The 21919-nt window shown below is 41.2% G+C and overlaps 2 protein-coding genes across 2 annotated transcripts; both read right to left on the bottom strand.

Annotated features, from left to right (window-relative positions):
* Nucleotides 1-225: 225 nt before the first annotated feature.
* On the bottom strand, nucleotides 226-8210 carry tph2 (tryptophan hydroxylase 2 (tryptophan 5-monooxygenase); the record flags this gene model as incomplete). The annotated part of the gene is made up of 11 exons (XM_083667145.1): nucleotides 226-400; nucleotides 1364-1497; nucleotides 3398-3493; nucleotides 3761-3887; nucleotides 4245-4380; nucleotides 4638-4834; nucleotides 5106-5173; nucleotides 5531-5673; nucleotides 6168-6351; nucleotides 7439-7579; nucleotides 8100-8210. The coding sequence occupies 11 exons, from the start codon at nucleotides 8208-8210 to the stop codon at nucleotides 226-228; spliced, it is 1512 nt and encodes a 503-aa protein (XP_083523271.1).
* Nucleotides 8211-9821: 1611 nt separating this feature from the next.
* Nucleotides 9822-20310, bottom strand: tbc1d15 (TBC1 domain family, member 15). Its single transcript, XM_083667144.1, has 17 exons — nucleotides 20236-20310; nucleotides 18074-18172; nucleotides 17881-17955; nucleotides 17532-17673; nucleotides 17223-17430; nucleotides 14638-14740; nucleotides 14330-14533; nucleotides 14022-14150; nucleotides 13781-13884; nucleotides 13526-13620; nucleotides 13255-13371; nucleotides 12709-12809; nucleotides 12439-12538; nucleotides 12153-12250; nucleotides 11843-11959; nucleotides 11420-11506; nucleotides 9822-11201 (listed from the first exon to the last, which is right to left on the bottom strand). Exons 1-17 carry the CDS (start codon nucleotides 20257-20259, stop codon nucleotides 11004-11006), a joined length of 2001 nt encoding a protein of 666 aa, XP_083523270.1. The 5' UTR covers nucleotides 20260-20310; the 3' UTR covers nucleotides 9822-11003.
* Nucleotides 20311-21919: the final 1609 nt, after the last annotated feature.

The raw sequence follows: 21919 nt of genomic DNA, 5'->3' as shown, positions 1-21919 counted from the left end.
TTTGGGACTCTTCCATTGGTTCAATTGCACCAGGCAAACACACTCAAGCACAGCTAAATATTTGAAGTTATTTAAAATACTATTTGAACAAGGTCAGTTGCCTGGACCCAGATCTTTTGTGCGACTTCCATGACGTGACACGATAGCGGTCGTGAAATTAGTTGGCTAAAGTACATCTAGATCAGGGACCAGGCTACAGCCATCGTATTCCCAAGACAAACAACTTCATATGCCCAGGTAGGTATTCATTTTGCCCAGGGCGTCACATACGGTGGTGAGGTCACTGCGGAGGTCCTGGACCACATTCTCCAGGCTCCTGGTGTCCTTGAGCAGGTCAATGCTCTGGGTGTAAGGATTATAGTAGACGGAGAAAGGCCTCTTGATTGTCTTGGCAAACTCCCTGTTGAGGATAAAAGCAAATTTGATTGAAAAGAGGAATAGAACAGTTGCTGGGAGTTGTAGTCAGCTTGATGTCCTTACAGTCAACCAATCAATTTAAATTTATTGTCCCAATTTTGGGAAATGTTTTTATTCAGTCAGGGTACACATGTACAGCCCTAAAAACACATTTGATAGATTTACTTGCTGACTACGGAAACTGTGGAACTATTAAGGGAACAGTTGAGCCTGTCCAACTTACACTGTAAAAGATGTTTGTTTCAGAATAGTTACCTGGCTGCCTTAATTTTGATTTAAGTTGATTTAGGATAGTAAGTTGGGTTAACTTCATCTAAAGTATTGAACATCATAAAGTAAGTTGTGCTGATTCAATTTGAATCAGATAACATATTGCTCAGTAAGTGGTTCTGCTATTTTTTGCTTTTTATACATATATAGATAGATAGATATATATAGAACCCTTTTAGGTTCCATATTAAACCCTATCCAAAGAGGGTTCTAAAAGGAACCCAAAACATAAACGCAAACATAATACAGTTAGAATCAAACAAGATCCAACATCACAGGTACATTAGTCAGTGAGAAAATGCAACAGAAAGAACATAAATTCACAGTTACCCACAATGCCCTTGCAACAGAAGGGAGCATATTTGCATATTTGCTTGGGAATTGTGGGTAATTGTGAATTTCTGTTCTTTGTGGTGCATTACCTCACTAACCGATGTACACATACTGAAGACTTGAATAACTGAAGACTTGATTTCCATTCTTGTTGAGTCAATATAAATTGGCCAATAAATCATTGGGCAAAATGAGTAATTCAGTCAACTTCTGAGTTGACATTAGAACATGATTTGATATAACCAAAAGGAAAAACAATTGTGTACTAGCATACAGTTATACACTTCAGAAGACACGCACGCACGCACACACGCACGCACTGAATTGGTAGAAGAAGTAAAACCTCATCTTTTCTTTGGCCTCTTCAAAGCTGTCGGAGACAAAGTAGACTTCTTGGAAGGTTGTGATGAGACACTCCTGGTAGCAGGTGGTTCCAGGGTCAAACATCTTCACTGAGGCTTTGTCAGACAAGGCATGCTGTGAGGACAGGGGGGCATCAATGACATGTCATTTATGGTGGATGTGTGTGTGCTCGGCTGTGTTTAGTTGTGCATCAATTATGGACTGATCGTTATTTATGATGGGGGGGGGGGGGGGGGGTACATGGAGGGAATCAGATTTCTAAAATACAAAAATGTCTGATCCTCCCCTGAGCAAAATATTTTTCCGCATAGCCCTCCCTGAACGCTTGAAAATACATTGACTCTCCCCCTACTAAAAGGATGATTAAAACATATGATAATGGTGGAAACGTGATACAAGTAGATAGCAGAGTAGATAACACCTACAGTCTCACTCCTAGGACGAGACAACCTATTCTAGTCGCATGTCCAGTCTCCTGCTGATCAACAATACTCACACACAGACAGGTCAATGCCGAACCAATACTAGTGGCATTAAACAGGCTAAAATGTTTAGTCTTTTAAATAAATCTGTTTTTTTGCATGCAGATTCCCGGTTGGGCGGGGTTTAATGCTGAGCCATAACACTGGAGAAAAACCTGGAACCCTACGTCAATTTAGTGCTATATCAAGCTATATATTTCACTTTGAGAGAGTGCTGCACACAATAAGTGCTGCACACAATAAGCAAGTGTTCAATTGTTTCAATGTGCCTCATTAAGCAAGCATAGGCACTACTACGCACATTACATTGCTAATACATATAATATAATACCTTTGATTATTTTACTTTGGCTACTCATGGTCCTAACATACCCACAAATTGCTTCTGTGAAGGCTGCGTAGGCTATTGCATGCAATGAATTATAGTAAAATAAGTAGCCTAGGCCTAATGGGGTCCAGAACCAATAGGGATTTTCTAAAACTTTAATTATTGAATATACCTATAATCACCAAACTTCACGTGGCTGCCATACCCTGCCTTACCCATTGACACTCGGCTATCCATGGTTCTGAATTGGACAACGTTAAGATGGGCGTTTTCAAAGCATTTTCAGACTACACAACATACATACGTAAATGCCCACATACTTAGGTGGGAGGCAGCTTACAGGCCCAAATTTCAAATCATTTTCAAGATGAGACTATGTGCCAAGCTCCTCACAAATGGAACAGGGAATCAGTGTGCAGAAGCCTATATTACACTGGAGCAATCACAAGTGAACCAAGAGTTTTTGAGGGGGGAAAGGAAACAAAGGAGGAGTCAAGGAGGAGTGACCCTGATTAGCTGCATGACATGGGCCAACATTGGAGTGCCATGACCCAGCTGTTAAAGAGTGAGCTGTGCGTTTGCTCACTTGTATTCTACCTTTGTACTGAAAGGCGAACACTGACTGCTCTCCAGACAGACAATAAATATATCACTTATGATACTCTTTTGTGGGCGGTCAACAACCAGTGACATTCAGGAATATACAGTCCTTTGCAAGGACTACAGTCCTAGATTCTTACATTGCAAACAGTTACAATAAAACAAGTTACACAAAACAAGTCCACCCTTTGATACACCCGATCACGTCAGACCAATGGTGAGCTAAGAATACGGCAATCCCATGCGCTTGGCTTTTGGGCATTCAGAGAGCAAAATGAGTGTAACGGGAGCATACAGAAGGTGATTTGTAAGCATTGAAATAAACCCATTTTATAAATTGAAAACTGCATCACCCTTCTCTCGAATATATAAAAAAACATATAACCTTCCCCCTGATTGAAATTGGAAACGCACGACCCTCCCCCAAATCCTTCCATGTAAGCCCCCCCCATCATGAATAGCGATCATTCCCTTAGCTGTGTGTGTGTGTGTGTGTGTGTGTGTGTATCCCTAAGCATGCATATACATGAACAGTACACTGTCATTGCCACATGAACAGTATCATCAGTCCATCTTCTAGTGCATGTGTACCAGCGCGCCTTACCTTCAGCTCTCCAATAGACGACAACAGACCAGCCCCATACGCCCTCAGCTGACCGTCCTGTTTGCACAGCCCAAACTCAATGGTGAAGAAATAACACTGTCAACAAAACAGAATAAATATGGTCAGTATTAAAGTGCCTTTTATATAAATCAATACCAAAGCCACCCCAATATTGCAGGAATGAATGAAGACTGTACTTGAAAAACAAGTTTGTTGACATGATAGGAATACAATATATTCATTCAAATACCAGAATTACTTTAAATGCTTTCTTAAATGGAATTGAAATGGAATTCAACTCCAACATTGGTTGGGTGGCTTCTATGCCGGGCTTGGGCCTTTTCGTGGCCGACTGTGACTCACTGTGGCGAGTTTCTGCACATCCTCATCAGACGCTCCTAGAGATGCCAGGCCGATCTCCTGGGAGAACTGGGCAAACTTTGGGTCGGCAAGGAGCGGCACGTGACCCAACAGCTCATGACACGTATCCCTGTGAGCATACATTGGATATATTACACTGAAACAGTGGAATGCTAACAGTATGTCGTATACATTTCTAATTTTCAGTGATGACATTTTACATATAACTGTAGATCTATTTCTTTCTCTATTTCTCTCTTCCTATCCATCTGGCTTAAAATCACTTGTGATTTTCTTGACCTCACTTTCAAATACTTAGCTGTGCTCGATTGAGTTTACCTGTCATGATGAAACCAATGGTATAGTCCCAGAAGTGTAAACCCTGCCCACCTGGCACCCCAGGCAGGCTCAAGCAAACCTAAGTCTGCCACTGTGAATCTGTAAACATCCTGTGTGTGTGCTTTTGGCTCTGGTGATGTGTACTCACGGTTCAGGTGTGTAGAGGGGGTCGGTGCTGTGACGTACATATTGAGTACAGTTGAATACTCGATAGGCCAGACCTGCCAGGAAGTCCCGTGGTGACAGGTATCCTGCCACAGGCCTCACTGTGAAACCAGATCTTTCTGAAAATAGGGATATTCAGGATATTCACTGATGAACGTACAGTACATTCAAGACAGGAGTTTCGCCATTTTTATATGATATTTTATTGCTTTCACGTTTCGGAACAGTGGTGTATGTAAGGCTTCTGTGTCAGTGAAGGTTAGATCACAGTGGTTAGCTAGCGGAGGCTACGACAGTTTTGTGTATGATTTTTGTGTGAATGTATTTGGGATTTATGTGACACTGACAGTGGTAAGTACTGCAGTTCTGCTTGTACCTCTCAAAAACAGGGACACATCTTCCAGTTGCGGGATGTTGTCCTCCCGGTACCCACAATGCTTTGTGAGCAGGGGGAGGTTCTTCAGGTATTCTCTGCAGGCGTGGGTGGGGTAGAGTTTGATGAGTTCCCTGAACACTACCCCCCAGGTCCTCACTTCCTCCGGTGTGTATTCCATATGAGGGATAGGCTGTCCGCTAAGTGGGTGAAAATGGGTACAGATGAATACTGTACCTATACTGTCATATATTTAGCTAAACCAGACCCTATACTAACTAATACATATTATATCATATCCACTGGGGTGGGAATTGCAACTGTATGTGTATCCTGTATCTTACATTTCAACTAAATACAGTGTAATACGTAGCCATAACAGTGTAATTGCACCTTTATAGTATGAATAGACAGTGTTTCCACACCTTTTTTTTTTATCAAAGCAACAGAGAGAGCAGATGCTGCACTCACAATTTGTAATTCATGGCTATTTCTACGAAGTACTTCCTCCTCTGGCGGTAGACATTATCTTTAAAGCCCTGGAACAGAAGAGGAGGTCAAGAGGGTTTGGAGTAGTCACACAGGATGCATGTCAAATGCACGTCACACAGGGTGCCGCTCCTCGTTCCACATCCTCTCCCCCGCTTCACTCCAAAACCGCTCGCCACTCAGAGAAAGAGAAAATGGTCGCAATTGGAGCTGAAGACAAGGCCAACGGGAGACAAGGCCAACGGGAGACAAGGCCAACGCTCCAGTGCTTTGAATACTTGCTCCACACTATTACCGCACCGCTTACATGCTCTGGCCAGGAGGCAGAGACACAGACACAGATCACAAAACAACTATGAAGCAGATATTATGCTGCATTGAGGATACCAACAATAATGATGACTTACTGGATGGTCGGCGTCAAGCTCTGATCCGTACATGAGTACCCTGTGAGAACACTGGTCAAGTTCCGAGATCTTCTGAGGGAACCATGGTACTTCCTCCCCATCTAACAATTCAAAAACATGATAGACACTCAAATAAAACCCACCTGTCTAAACATATACAAATGATGACATTCATGATAGTTTTAAACATGTTTTGTAGCTATACATTGTTTGTTTATGTTCTTGTGGTTGTAAACAATTGAGTTATAAAAACCTTGTTTGGATTAGAAAGTTATTTTATTTTATTAGACAATTCTAAAGCAAGCACACATAAATACAGTACAAAACCTACAAGATGTGCTAAACTCATGAGGCATGTATAAAATCTATTCTTCAAGAACCAATTAATTTCAATTAAATTCCTCGATGTGCACATTCACAATAGAATCTAAACAAAAGCACATTTTGTGTTGGATAAGTCACTCAGTACTCACACACATGTCCATGCAGAGACATTTACACCTACAGAATGAGACAACAAAAAGACAACTAAAAGATTGTACGAGCTGCCCATGAACTAAACTATAAACGAAAGCGTCCCTCTATACTCAGTAGCCACACACATGTCCATGCAGAGGGGAGAGTTAATGTGCCGTACCTGCGTCAGTGGACCACTGGTGTTGAGGCGTGTTGAAGGAGAGGATGTTGACGTGGTCTTTGAGATGTTGCAACAGCTCGTTGAACTCTTTCTTGCTGCAGTTGCAGTCTGCATAGATCTCCACCTCAGAGGCGATGCGCTTGGACATACGTGACTCAATGTGAGCCAGATTCACACGCTTCTCCTGGTTGTTCACAGCCACAGTATACAGAACAGAAAAGCTTTATTACACAATATTGTTCAGTAATTCTAATAATCATGAACACTCTGGGGTGCCATTGAACAATATTTATAAATAGAATTATGAATCTCGTCAAAATATGAGTATGAGTCTCAGATGAACACATTTAAATATATATTATATTTACCTAAAAAATATATATTTAGTTTATATTATGTCTGTACTGAAAAATACACTATATTTAATTTACATTTTAAATTTGGATGACTGATACAAATGTTTAGCTCAAAGAAAAATATTTCGACTGAATCTTAAAGCTGGGGTTTTGAAAAGAAATATAGAATTTAAATGAAGCAATTTGCACTAAATAAACCTCATACTAGAAATCCATAGCATATAACTTCAAAGCCCTTTCTATGAACTTTTTTCTTTTTAGGTTTGTATGCTTGGGTATCAAGAACAGGCGTTCTTGTCTGATCTGTGTCAAACACGATAAAAGTTCTCCACCGCTAGAATGACTGACAGTGTTAAATCGTGAAGGCCATGAATGTAGTGGGATCTGCTACCTATTTTATAGTAAGCTGAAATGTCAAACATCTAACCTTTCCTGGCAGGCAATTACTGAAGACAGTGGAGCGACAGATCTCACATAAAAATCTGATAACTGCCTTGTTACATATATTTGATCTTGCAAAGGGTAAATCTCAGATTTAGATTTAGGGTTAGGGTTAGAGGTTTCTCTGAGCTAAATATTTATTTCTGTAATCTTTGTAAAATTAGTTTTTGCATTATATAAGATGTAAATGTAATATGTATTACTTGCTAAATATTTATTTTTAAAACAAATATTTAGATAACATTTATAAATTTAAAAAGATAACATATTTATTTAGACCAGATTTGTAAATATAGTGAAATTTACCAACTTTACAAACGGCCCCCCATAGAACACTGACCAAATCAGACAAATGTCATAAACACTTGATTGATAATCCACACTAAGACTGCAATGTGCATTACTGGAGAAATAAACAGACACACAGACCAGAAGTAGAGAGGTGATAAAGAGAGCTGACTGTCAGACACCCACCTGGAACAGGCGCAAGGCTTTGACCAGGCATCCCACCTCGTTCTTCAGAGAGAAGACGACAGCGGTCTTCCCTGACTCGGCCCCTGCCTGACTCTCTCTGTCAGGCTTTTCATCTATAGGACAGAAGGAGGACCGCCGCAACTGTGGAGCACAATAACGCACCATATAGAGTCTAACCAGAGTCTACCCACAATGTATATTTGTTTAGAAACTGTTCCTTACTACCTCAACCAACTTGAAAATATGAAGAGTATTGACATAAGGCTACAACTCTACTCCATCTCTTCTTCTTAGCATTTACACAACCAGAGAAATGAAGGTAACTAGGTGCAAGATTAGATCAGAGCAGAAGAGAGGAGTTCCTCTTTTTTGAGCAATATAACCACTAGATATACATATAAGCATCACTCAGAAAAGAGAAGCCTTAAAGTAGCACTAGTGTGCAGAGAAACATCCTCTAAGCACATTTATTAAGAATGTTTTCCTCAATATCAATAAATCAATCAATCAATCGGCACATTAATAAAGCCATCCTTCTATTGCATGGAGTGCTGGGCAACAACAGAGATGTGCATTCCCTGTGAGTCCCCCCAGGACCAGGATGGAAGAAGAGCACTGATCTCCTGCACTATGGATGACATGGAGAGGTCCGAGAGCTCACCATCTGGCCTCCAGTGTGATGCTGCTGCTGCTGGTCGAATATGGCCGAGTCCAGAGAGAGCCCCCGACGGGCCCAGTACTTACTGGAGAACATCATCATGGCCGGCTGCATCCTGGGCACTGGTTCAGGGCCGCCCTTCTTCTTTAGATGGGAGGATGCCATGGAGAACAGAGCTCCTGTCCTGTCTACTCTCTGAACTAACTGCAGCTGCCCTCCTCCACTCGGTGCGAGGCTAGAATATGTTCTGCCAGCCTCAGCCAAGCCCTTTTATATAGTGTGAGAGGGCGAGGCATAAGGTACTGATAGGACATTCCCACTCGTGCTGCTGTTGACAAGCAGGCTCATATACACCAGATGGTAATGCATTTGCATCCTGATAGGCAAGCAGAGAGCTCCATAGGCAGCTCACTCGTGAACGTGCATTTGAATAGGTGGATTAACACTGATTTTAACCCACTCTAATATAGCTAAAGAGAGTGACTTCATATAACAATGCAGTAGCAATGCAAACCTTGCTCTGAGAGGAACTAAACACCCAAGAGAAGAGCCAAATATTGCACAGGACACAAGCTGAAAATGTTTTTGATATCAGAATTGTATATTTTAAAACTAATTCATAGACAGGTTTTATGCAACTGGTTTAACATTAATTGTCTTTTGTCTCCATCCAATAGTGGTTTTCCAAATGACCTTTGAAAGAAGACCATCAACACAAAATGAACATAAGAAGACAAAAATCTCTTCTTCATGCACAATTAGTATGGGAACATCACAAGGTGAAGCAATTTAATTGAATTAAATAATACATCATCACACCAGAGCTGGATAAGAGTGGATTTGTCTGGCTGTCTGGTGATGTCCAGTCTGGAAAGCGTGTCTATTTTTGCCCATTCAGAATCCCCACGCACTGTTTACAGGTGCAGCTGAATGAGGAAGCATCTGTCAGTCCACACAAAGTAGCTTCTCTTTTAATAAAAACCCCAGGAGATGACAGATAAATCCTAGCTTTGGGCCGTACACTATCAGCCGGCTGTGAGGCAATTTCCTGTGTGACAGGAAATGAAAGAGCATAGAGATGGGAGGTGAGGCTGGGGCTGTTTTGTTCTAATTGTGACGTTGCGTTATGAGCAGATCGTTATTGATACTTCACTCTGATGGCAGCATCTCCACTGCCTCCAAGCCTGACATCTCCACACGTCTTCCATCAAAGACTCAGAGAGCACTGTGAACTGTCAACACGGCTGAAGAACGTCACGTCCTGACGTCCATCAGTGACTTGAAAGAGGCAAAATGCCATTTGGAGCCGTGCATGGCCTGCATTTTAAGTGGAATTATGGGGGGGAAGGTGTGCTTTAATACTTCAAGGCCCCAGTGACATTTCTGCACAAGTTCATGAATGAAATTGGAAGTAATTTACATTAAAAGGGCTTCGCTATGGAAGTCATGATGGGGATATAATTCAGCTTGTTTAAATGATGTGAAATATGATAAATATATTATATTGAAATATGATAAATATTTCACAAATCACACTTTTGTTATTAAATAAATAACACTTTTGCACAATTGGTATCTGTACCAGAGGTTTATAAAGTAGAATGGAATGCTTACTACCTTGCAAAAAGTAATACAATTCCCTTCTCCAGAATAATTTCAGGTCAACACATTTGTTTTTGATCTATAGCAGTTTGAAGAGTAGACATCAACTATTAAAATCCAAGCAATTGTGAAAAGGCCAACAGATTTATTCTGAATCCAAGGTCAACTGAATTGTAAAATAATGGAACAGGAAGTGGGGAAATGATAGAAAACAGGTAAATATAACAAGATTCAACAAGTGAAAATAAATGCTGAACCACTGGTTTTATTGCCTGGAGCATATAAAATAGAACAGTGTTCTATCTATGCCCAGAAGTGCCTATTCAACAGCAGTACACAGGCCACGACTCAAAGTGCATACCTCACTTTTTCCCTGTACCAAACAATAGTCCACAATTCAATATTTTGAAAGAGACACAAAATCAAAATGGTATTAATAAATTAAATGTATTGTCGAAAAAATGTATCATTCGTATTTCTTAGCCCAAAATGAGATTGAAAATACATCCAAATAACGCTTGTGCAAACTATGGTTTAAAATAAGTCTTACAACATTACAATATGTGATATAGGTGGGGCCCACACTTCATAGCCTTGCTCGTTTTAAATCAAATAAAGAATACAAAAAGATTTAAAATACAAATGTCAAACGTGGAGAAAAATATTTCCTCTAGAGGACATATCTGGAAAATATTTTATTCCATATCAATATTTTATTCCATAACAATAATTCATTGATATTGGAGTTTGAGTACACAATGGAAGGCTATACTTGTTTTCTATTCACTGGGCAGGCTGGACAAAAGCAAGTTTGTAGGTTTTTCAACAACCTTTCACATTTTCAATAAGAAAAGTGTCAGTGTTCAGACAATACAACATATTGTACAGCCCTTTGGTCAGTTGTTAAAATCAATGTATGGCCAAATCTTTATTAACTAGGTGCTTAATTTTTCAAATGTGCATCAAACAACATGTCAACCTCAGAATTACATTTGGATACTTTGTGCATGATTCTGAGATGGGATACTTGAAATAAAACAGCACATTATTACTTACAACGCAAACTCACCTCACCCCTCTATAGAAATATCATTAGCAAGAGAAAAGGAATGACTATTTCAATGAAAGACAATATGGTACAAGAAATTACAAAAATAATAACATTTGAATCATTTTAAATCCTTTTTACATTCTTTTCATTTCTCTTCTTAGGGGCTTGATAACACGGCATCAGTTACCAAATGAAGCCCAATTCTCTTTCGGGTGTGTGGAAATTGAAAAGTCTTTGTTGAATTCTGTTGTTCACTATGATATGAAGGCAACTTTGCACCCATTGTGGGGGGTTTCTCTTAAATGTCCGTGACCATTGGTGAAGACCTCTTGTCTCTGTGTAGGTCTCGGTGCTGGGGGCGACCCAAGTGTTCCCAACCCCCTTGTTTCTAACCTGGACATTTCTGTCTCAGTGTTGAATCCCAGGATATCGCTTATTGCATGAGGCAAGTCCTGAAAAGAAAAAAACACAATGTAAAGATTACCAACCAATTCTGCGTTCTCAGCCCACATAGGCTTATTGTTCAAAATGATTGAGTTTACAGTAAAGAACAGCATTCTTTGTAAATAAATAAATAAATAGAATGAACCATTTAAAAAAGAAGTGCATTTCAAACAATCATCAAGAATGATTCAGTTCATTATAAAATACTACAATAACTTAAATGTACCTTGCAACTTCTGATCTGCATACCAATAGCTTCTGCCTTGTGAAGGATTTCTTCAATGTTCAATTTCATTGAAAGTTCATTGATGTGCTGTTAAAACAGGCAAAACTGTCATTAACATTGAAAGTGGACTACAATAGAACATCTCTCCATTCAGAAAAGCAGTTATTCTCACATTCCATGTTAAGGCAGGCCAAAGTTAAAAGACTTTCACATAAGTCAAGAACAGCCTTGTGCTCGGCGAACCATTGTTTTCAATAGAGGATGCCGCTGTGCTTTCCTCATCAGCGCATATACTGGACTCTGGAAGCAAGCTGCGCTGTTCCTTGTGTTGAGCCCAGCGCATGCCGCTTATGTGAACAGCCTCTTAGGCTCTTGCTGCTCAGCCCAGATGAGTTAAATAAGGTGGTGACGATCCTCTGTTACCTTGAGGATTTCATTGAATCCATAATGTTCCTCCATGATTTTCTGTTTTTCTGAGTCAAGGATGGCACAGCACACCAGCAAATGGAAGTTTTGGCAAGGCAAGCCAGTCCACATGACCTGAGCAAAATTAAACGTAGGTAAAACATAAGACAATGAAAGACAATGATGACATCATAAATCTTTAATCACATCAAAGTTGTTACCATATAAGACAAACTGAGGAGAGAAAGGATGATTGAAAAATTTAAGAAAAGGGGAAAGTTGTACAGGGGAGGCAGTTGTGCTGACGAAGGTGACGGACAAAACTTACCTCCCACAATCGAAGCACATCCTGGAAACTAAGCTCCCTCTTGAAACGGATCAGTAACCACCGGAAACAAAAATACAGGTAACCTGAATCCTGTGACTCTGGAAGAATGGAAACACAGGAAGAGGAATTCTAGGACAGTAAATATGTTTTATTAACTAAATATTTACAGATTCATGTAATCCTTACGATTAAAAAATACCCACATTTTAGTCAGATAAAGCCATTTGACTCATATAAAGCCATTGTAGTCATATAAAGCCATGTGAGGAGATGCAGGTGCTCTTACCCAAGTAGTTCCAGAAGGACAGGTCCAGCAGCCTCAGCAGTGTGCTGAGCTGGATCAGCTGGGTCTTCATGCCCTGCATCTGCTCCTCAAAGTTCTGGTGCTGTCCAAACACAAACACACACACACACACACACACACACACACACACACACACACACACACACACACACACAGTGGGGTCATGATGAAAGGATCACACTGAGGTAAACATACTATCCTCAAACAAAACAAAAACAACAGCGACAGACAAAACAAAGCATAAGTGTTTACCATTTGATCCATGAAGGAGACAAAACACCAGAAGGCATCCACCTCATTTTCCATCACATAAAGGACCGGGGAGAGGAGGTCGCTCATTCCCTGGACATACCCTGAATAGGAGCAAACGGAAAGATCCCATGGAGTTAATGTCAGTAAGAGCTACATACCTGTCTTCCACACGTAACAATTTGTGTTACATATCGCACAAAACTGCAGGTTAAAAATGTCACTGTGTAGGCAGCAGTGGAGGCGGTTAGGAACAGCTAGCGCGCAAATGCTAACCAGTAGATGCTGTACATTGCTGAATACCAATGGATTTAAAAACTGTCCGGTTGAACAAACATACTGGGTAAGTCACAAACAAGGTAAGACTTCAAATAGATAACCCCCTCTGGCTGTGTCACAGTCAAATCAGATCAGCTGCTGTTGCTAAATTATTTCATAAATGGTATTCCACAACTTCAGTATCATTAAATGCATACATTTTATAGAATTTCACAGCTTCACATATACAAAAAAGGACCGCTGCACATTGCAAACAATGCTATCACTCACCCAGATCAAAGTCATACATGCAGTATGTCATCAAGATGTCATGAAGTAAAACCAAGCCTGGGTTGTCTATGCCCTCATAGAATCTGTTGGTTCGGTCTGTTCGGTTCACATCTTTTTCTGAAAAAAGAAGAGGGAAACTGACAATAAATAAACAATTGGGGGTCTATTTCAGGTGGTATAAGTGTCCATATTACTGAAGGTATTACAAATGCCTCCTAAAATTCACACTGTAACTCATTCACAAGATGGTCTAAATGTAACATGACTGTACCTATCAGGCTTCTGTAGTCCCTCAACCTGGCGTTTCTCCTCTCCTGCTCCTCACTGACTGACTTCCACTGGAGCTTCATCCTGAAGTACTCATCCCTTATTTAAGAGTTGATAAGGGAAACATGAGACCAACCTTCAGCCACAGAAGTGCCATTTTGATAGTGATAATATAATTTTCTAAAACATGCGGTTATGCCTCATGAAATACACATTGCTGCCTATTCAAATACAGTAAAGTCTTAGTTACACAACATACGTTTTCCTTCTCTGGAGGTTTTTCCTTTCCTCATGAGTGCTGTCCCATGGGAAATAGCCCAGGAGAAACTTCCAGGCCTCTTTTCTCACTGCATGGCACAATCCCTAAATGACCACAACACGAGAGAAATGAGATCCAGTGTAATCCTTGCAACATGAAATATACTGACTTTGAAGAATATCTAACATGAATGAAAGACGTGGTATGTGGTATTAAACATGTAAAATAAAAATCTATGTACCCCTTTGAATATGCTTTTCTTGAGATCAGGGACATTTTGCATCCTTCCCTCCAAGTCTTGGTGCTCGACCCAGTCCTCTGCTGACAGTGGCTCCCTCCTCTGTACCTCTGGCCTGGCTCCCAAATCAATCTGAAATCAACACAATCAAACACCGAGCAATAAGGGCATGTACTCTTCTGTAAATGACCAAAGAAAAAACTGATAAAAACAGAAAGGATATCAGTCATTGAGAAGGGAAACATAATGAGACTGCCAGTACTTTAAAACAAACCCTGCAGGAACACATCATAACGAGAACGACTGCTCACCCTGGTGATGACCTCAAAGCCAGGCTCCTCCTGCTGGTTGATTTCCAGCCCTGGGATGACCTCTCCAAGGAGGTCAGCCACCTCCTCCGGGGGACGCTGCTGCTGCTGCTGCTCCAGTTCCGGGCCCCGGAATGCATCAAAGATGTAGTTGGTAACCTTGGAGAAGCCGCCTAGTGTGGTCACGTACGGATCCTTCTTCAGTTTCTATGGGAAACAGGTACTGGATCATGGTGGCACGATTATCAGACACAATCTTAAAAACTATTTTTTATGCATCACATATTTGTTTGATGACGATAGCCCCTTACATCAACAAGGCCATAGTTGTTGTCGTCAAGAAGGTTCTCAAAGGACTGGGAGAGAGCTTTGTTGGGAGCGCTGACCAGCAGACAGGTTGTGTCATCTGGGGCCCTTAAGACAAAGTAGAATAACATATCTATCAATCTTCAATAGAACCAAGATGTCTGACATCCTCAAGTCATTTTCAGAATATCTTAACTTGAGGGGAGGAGATGCAACAACAGAATGTATATTCCACAGAAACATTAACACTAGTCATACCAAACAGACATCCACGGGCGTGATGTGACACTGTAACAAATAACTGCCATTGTGAAACCCATGCCCTCCTCCTTCTCTGACTTTTGCTAAATGTCTGTTTTTAACATAATAGCATTGTTACAAAAATCTGAAAGCATTTTCATGACTACCACAGCTCTTTTTGATCGCCAACATTTCCAAGTCATGTCCTGAGGCGAGACCTGCTCTCAAAACGTGCATTGAAAACCATGGTCCATTTGCGCTGCCTCACCGTAGATTTACCCTCATCATGGTGAATCGAAACTGACCTTACAGTTATGAATAGCTTACCCATTTCAACCATAAAGGGTCTCACACACAGACAGAAAGACAATAACAGTTATTTGCATGATCAATGCGCGATTACATGTGAATAGAAGCCAGCGCGCACCCAGCCTCCGAAGAAGAGACACCCATATGTTGAAATGCAGTTTTTCTCTTGTCTATTTAGACCTTGTTTTCAATTAGCATCCTATGCTATCTTCTCCTGTGTGTGTATGTATGCTAGAGTATCTGTGTCTGCATAAAGGCCAGTGATGTTGATATCAATACTAAAAGTGGGCAGTCAATGTGTCATGACTCTCCCGTGTGTCTGGCGGGTTACCACACAGTTATAGATTTACGTTACTGACAGTTGTTGTTGCTAGGATCACGTCTTTCTCGCGCCGTTTCCCTAGCAACACCTGTGTAAGACTAGAGCGGGAGGCAAGGAAGGCTAGAACAGAGCCAAATAAAACAACTTAACAATCAAATGATCGCACAAAATGTTTCTACACACTTCAGTGATATGGAAAAAAAGGAAAGGTTGCTAATCTGCATCATTTTGGGGTAAGTGGAGTTTAAGTCCTGCACTCCCGTTTGGTTTCCTTATTTAAAATAAGCGCCCTAAGAGGCGTTGCCAAGATGGCAGCGGAGTGAACCGGCTTCCTTTAAAGAGGCTTTGCACATACCCTTCATCACACACACACTCGAAAGGTAGGCTTATAACATTTGTTTTACTCTGATTGATAAAGGCACGATATTCACGCGCAGGGAGATGGACAAACTTTCATAAGTACCTCGTTACAAGCCAGGAGGCAAAATCAACATTTGTTTTGAATGTAGTTTGCATGGTGGAGAATAGAGCCAACGGATTTGTCTGTGGACTGCGTTCGGTTTTGCTTGTTATATTGGTCGCAAGTTTTTTGCTTGTTTTTTTACAGTAGGCTATGTACAGTTACACCAATGATGTCCGTTAATGTTATATTCAATACGTAAGCTATCTAAAAATACAAAATGTGATATTCTAATGATTCTTAAGTCCTGTCTTTTTTTTTTGCATTGATCGAATTGAAGGATTACACAGTTACACTCATGTCAACAAATGGAGGTCTCCAGTCGTCAATCTGAGTACTTTGGTTTGTTATGAGGGCCTGAGGCTTCTAGTGTTAACGGTCTACCTAATGCTACATTTTACAGACAAAGTGCTAGCCTCAGCCTTCTAATTCATTTAGATTCTTGAGTTCACCACAAAAAAAGACATTAAGTTAGAAACACTGTACAAAGTGTGATGTCATCTGCTATTTTCTGTTCTTGCCTGGCACCTGAAAATGCCCAGTACGTAATCCAAACAATTTAATTATGAAAGGGCCATGATAAGAACTTTAATAACAGCTATCTGCTCTGCGATAGAGTAACACATTGCCTGTGTACAGGAAAAATAATCTGGTGTGATATTTGGCTCAAACGAAAGCCAGGTTCTTTCAAGCAGACAGCTCCATGCTGGAAACTGCCAGCTAACCCCGACATCAGTCAGATGGACAGATGGAGACAGAGGGAGACCAGGCATTTGTGCCGGACGTCATGCAAATCACGAGAATTAGCATATAGATAATAGAACCAGCAGTTTCAGGGGGGAAACTCATTATAGTCTAAACCAACACATGGCTGAGAGGTGAACGCAGTAAGCAGGAGTCTAAAGACACTCTACCAGCAGTATAAACACTGGTCTCGTGGTGGTTATAACTGCAGCAGGGAATTTATTCTCAACAAATATACTTTAAAGGCCACTAAAGTGACTTTGTAACTGTTAGGTTACATACTTAAACCTGTTTACTAATTAAATCAATTGTTTTTTTTTATTTAAATGGTCAAAAAGAGCAAGCTTATCACAATTTCTCAAGCCAGCAGACTACAGGATTGACTGGGCGTGACGCTTCATTTTTGATTGACAGTGACTTGTGAGGCGCTCCCAATGTTTTTTTAAGATGGCTAAAATGTTGACAAATTGCTTTCAACAACATGGCTGCCTAGATTGTCAGACTAGGGTACTCACTCGCTGAGCAGCATGTATCTCCTTATGCAGTCCAGGAACCCTTCACTGCCTCCCTGGTGGAAGTGGAGGGCTGGCAGGAGGGGGGACATCTCTTTCAGCTGGAAGGTCAAGTAGGACCAGCCCTTCTCCTTCACTGTGATTGACTGGAGGTCATACACACTGAATGTAAAGGCCCACTTGCTCCTTTCATGTGTGTGGTTCATTGTACCTGAAAACACAAATGCAATCCAGACATTTTAGTCTGACCGCAGCCCATTCAATTTCTTTTTAGTGTTCCAATTAAAACCATGGTGGACGATGTTCCCCCACCCTCTCCGTTGGTACATGGTTTCCTCCTGAAGGAGACAGCATTGATCATGTCCCACTCTGTCTCATAGCTCTGCTGCTGCTCCATGGCCTGGCGGGCCCCCTCCCCGGGACACTGGGCCCACTCCATGACGGAGCTGGAGTCCTGGGGAAGGAACACAATTGACCTGTTAATAATACAAGCCTTTCCCCATCCCAAGGCCTTGAACAGCTGTGTGGAAGGTGTTTTCTAAAAATGTTTACAGTGTCTCTGCAGGGTCAAATGCATTGTTTTCAGAAGTCAGCTGGGAAGCCAATGTTTATTGGAGCTTTGGGGGGTGGGGGGGTGGGAGGGGGGTCAGTTAAGTCAAACCTTGCCAGCACACAGCATGCTTGATGGATCGACAGTGTCTTCCATAGGTTTATATTCCACAATGATTTCACCATCCTAGTAAACGTGGAGAAAACAAACACACTTTAATGAACAATAATACAAACACACATTAATGAACAAATATACAACAATAAATTCAGTATTCTAAACATCATTTAAAAAATGTATGTACCTTATCAACTATCCGTAGGAACCCTGAAAGAAGTAAGTCTGACCCTTCACCGTCATCATTGATTGAATGTATGAAAACACCTTCATGTTCAAATATAACCTAAAGGAAAAGAAAACAGAGCAGTGATTAATTGTGAAATCAATTATCACACAATACAAAATATTTCTATATGGCATTGCACAGTTTACAAAGTGGGTTACTTCGGAATTTGTGTTATATGAAGACAGTGGGCATATTTTCAACAGTTTTCAACTTAACACTTTGATAGGTAGTAAGGAGGAACCCAACAACTTTAGAGCATTTTGAAGGGGCCTGCTAACTCGAGGTGAGAATGGATGAACGAGGCCTAACATTAGCTGCGGTCGGACGTTAGAGGAGACGTAGAAGTCAGTATAAACTGCGACCTATAACGACCGGTCGGGCTAGCTATCCCTCATGCCGCTGTTCATACCTGACACAATCAACTTAACTGTGGGAACGAGATGCTAAATCGTGGGAACACACTGGCTAATTTGTAGAAACTGATTAATAAATGCTACAGGGAACAGATTAATACATTGAGGTTCTTGCACTCTATCCAGCTAATTTCTTAGTTACATGATTGTGTGATCTAGCAAATGAGTTTTGAAGTTGAGCGTGAAGTATTTATTAAGTTGGACAATGAGGACAAAAACTAGCATAGGCAGCCAGTCACATTTATTACAAAATACTCTTGTTGCTATCTCATAATTGATGAAAAGCTGTATATTTCTATCTTCATTGGTGGTTTTACAACTCCTTGTTCTGTTGCCGCATGGCAAAAAGATGAACAAATCTAAAGCATGCTGGACACACACCACCGTCCGGTGGCGTTAATGCAGTGGTGCAGATCGCCCCATTGGAATTAATGACTTTCACCGCAACGCAGTCCGTTTTGACGCTATCGGGGCGTTTTGCCGTTTTGCACGGTGCGTCACACACAGACTGCATCAACATTGCAGCCATGCTTGTATTGTTTACCCCTGTCTCTCATAGTGATGCACAGTTCCAGCTGGGTGGTTTGCACTTCGTCAATCAAACAATTGACTGGCTGCATCTAAAACAGGGTTTTAACACAAGCTAACATTGTTAAGATGCTCACCAGTGTCGTTCTGGTGGTAGTTTGCGTAGAACATCACTTTTAGTCATTAGTCAAGTCACTTTTAAACCGACTTCCACCAGAGCGCCGCACTGTATGGCAACGCGCGAGTTGGATAAATTTAACGTGTGCGGCACGCAACGCACAGTGTCGCGTCGTTCGCACACATCCCCATTGAAAAGCAATTGGACTTCCGCGGGACCGCAAGGCGCAACCCTGTGTGTAGAAGACGGAAAGTAACGCGCGTCCACTCCAATTTCGGACTAACATATGTAACGATAAGGAGTTGAGGATGCTAGCAGTCCAAGAAGGTCTAGATTTGAGTCATGGCAGGATATTAGCTCGAGAGTATGTTGTCTTTGGCATTTTGTGAAGGCGTAATGGATAGATCGTTGCGTGGCATGGGACTGCCAAGAGTATGCAATTTTCTCTGGGCATATCAGGGCTACTGAATAGCAGGAAACTCAACTGACTATTCTGACGTGTCATAAACTTGCAAGATACGCCGCTAACTGGGCAGACACAGGGCCCGATGGACTACATCCAAATGTACCTAGATAGATGTAGTACTGTGTGGCTATTGTTGTTGAAACACAAGCGGGCCATAAAGTAGAATTATTGCGACGGTGGACTAAAGGCTTTCTTTTCTGGGCTAGAGGCAACGTGAACGTTATTAAATTGGCTGGACCTAACTAACCCCCCCCCCCCCTCCTCCCCCCTAGGCCCATAAACGAGACTTCTACCACAACATTGGTAGCTAGATCATGTCTCGTTTCCTGGTCTACTAGCCAGCTACGTTCATGTGTTAACTGCTGGGTGAATTGCTGACTGGTTTGCCACAACCAGTGGCCTGTAGTTTAATAGTCTGTTGTTGTTGCTACTAGTAGCTAGCAGCTGAACTAAGTAGGGCAGATCAATAGTATGCCAGGGAGAAAATACGATCCATTTCCGTTCAATTCACCTAGCTAGTTAAGCTAGTATAATACATATTTCTTAGCATGAGATAGCTGGCAACAAAGACGCAAAGGTTGTGCATTTTCAATACCTTGGGAGGAGTATCAGCCGCCATGTCGCTCGCTAGCTCGACTCAAGAAGACGTAGCATTGCTCACGTGCCTGACAGCTTCCACAACAACACTGACAAGTCATCTTCCGCATTCCGTGGCAGCGCATGCGCAGTTGGCACAGGTGTTTCCACGCAGGCGGAGTTCTTCATTTTTACCAGATCACTGCTGTGGCCAGAATGCATTCATTAGAACCGTCTCTGAAAAACTAGTTTACTGCTCAGCCAGAATGTATTCATTAGAACCATCTCTGGAAAACGTGTTCTTATTCTGTGCAATTTCTGGTGCATGATGACACTATGACTAATTCATGTTTGTTCTATAGCCTAGAGGCAATGGTTGCAGGTGCATCCAGTCCCTGCCCATAAACTAGGTCACCACTGTGGCAATATTCACAAGGCCTACTATTACATCAAAACTTCACCCAGTGAGTGCTCTCATCCTTTCTCATATTTGGCATTAGGCCCATGGAAATCTTAAGAAGAGAGGAAGGGAGAAGAAAAAGTGGAAAACTTTGATAGAGGTAGAGAAAGATATCCAGGACAAGAGAGACACACATATACACTCACATACTTACACTCAATACCATCACTGCTGCTATTTATTACTGTATTTTATTGCTCACTTTATCTTCGACGTATTGCCTTATTTACACTTGCCAATTATTACACTTATTGACCGTGTTTGAGAGGATACATTTTGACCAGTTGCCGACCAGTGCCTTTCAATAGCTGTTGCAAAAAATGTTGGCTGCTTGAGATCACCAACTGCTAGCTTCATGGAGTGTCATGTTATTGGCTTGCCGGAGCTTGCGACATAATTCAACATGAGTCCCCTTACCTGTTTCAGCATGACTTTTGAAAATATCCATGTACTCTCCATCATCAGAGATTTCTCCAGCTCCACGAAATATCCAAAGGGCTCAGATACAGATTAACTTTATACCCGTCATTACCGCAAGCCATGGTGGAAAACTCCAAACATGGCACTCCGCATTGCAATTGCATTTGTTCTTCGTTTACAATTATGGCATTTAGCCAAACCTCTGGTTTACCTGCACACTATGTGGAAATGCGGAGTTCCATGTTTGGAGTTTTTCACTGTGGCTCCATATTGAGCCTTGAGCTCATTTGACATTAGCCAAAAATGTTCAGAAAAGAATGATGAAGCAAAAGATTAGTGTGTATTTTCATATAAGTAGAATTTGATGAAAACAGGAATTACCGTATTAACAACAAATTCAGGGCTAGACATGAGTTCTTCAAGGTTGATCATGTCTTCCTGGAGTTTACACTGCTCGACACTGAATTCCACATGCTCAAGTACTTGAACCCTTTTAGTGAGATTATCTAATTTTATATCAAAACCCACCAGGAGCTGAACTACCTTTTTCTGAAACTCTGTAAAACAGGCCAAAGTCACTATTCGGCTCTTTAATGAAAACAAAAGTATTCTATCTTTCAAAATCACATGGCAGCTGTCTTGGTGGTGAACTTTTAAGTACAGGTATCAGCAACCTACTTCTACCTGATAGTGGGAATGTGGATGTGGAGGACATACAGTAGATTTCTCCATTGCATCCCTATAGCATTTGTAAATCAGAGAAATACATGCAGATAAGAATGACTTTTATAAATCCCTTATCATTTTATCTTTATTTCAATCT

This window comes from Argentina silus (genome assembly GCF_951799395.1).
Source record: "Argentina silus genome assembly, chromosome: 3".
NCBI classification, from domain to species: domain Eukaryota; kingdom Metazoa; phylum Chordata; class Actinopteri; order Argentiniformes; family Argentinidae; genus Argentina; species Argentina silus.
Note: the sequence above shows the minus strand (reverse complement) of the source record. Positions and strands in the feature narration are given on the sequence as shown.

Excerpts from the sequence above, each read along its gene's own strand:
- tbc1d15 (XM_083667144.1), bottom strand. The coding sequence starts at position 20,259 with ATGGCGGCTGATACTCCTCCCAAG. Across the intron at positions 14,534-14,637 it reads ACAACTATGGCCTTGTTGAT|AAACTGAAGAAGGATCCGTA; the intron begins GTAAGGGGCTAT and ends TGTTTCCCATAG. Across the intron at positions 11,202-11,419 it reads TGCAGATCAGAAGTTGCAAG|GACTTGCCTCATGCAATAAG; the intron begins GTACATTTAAGT and ends TTTTCTTTTCAG.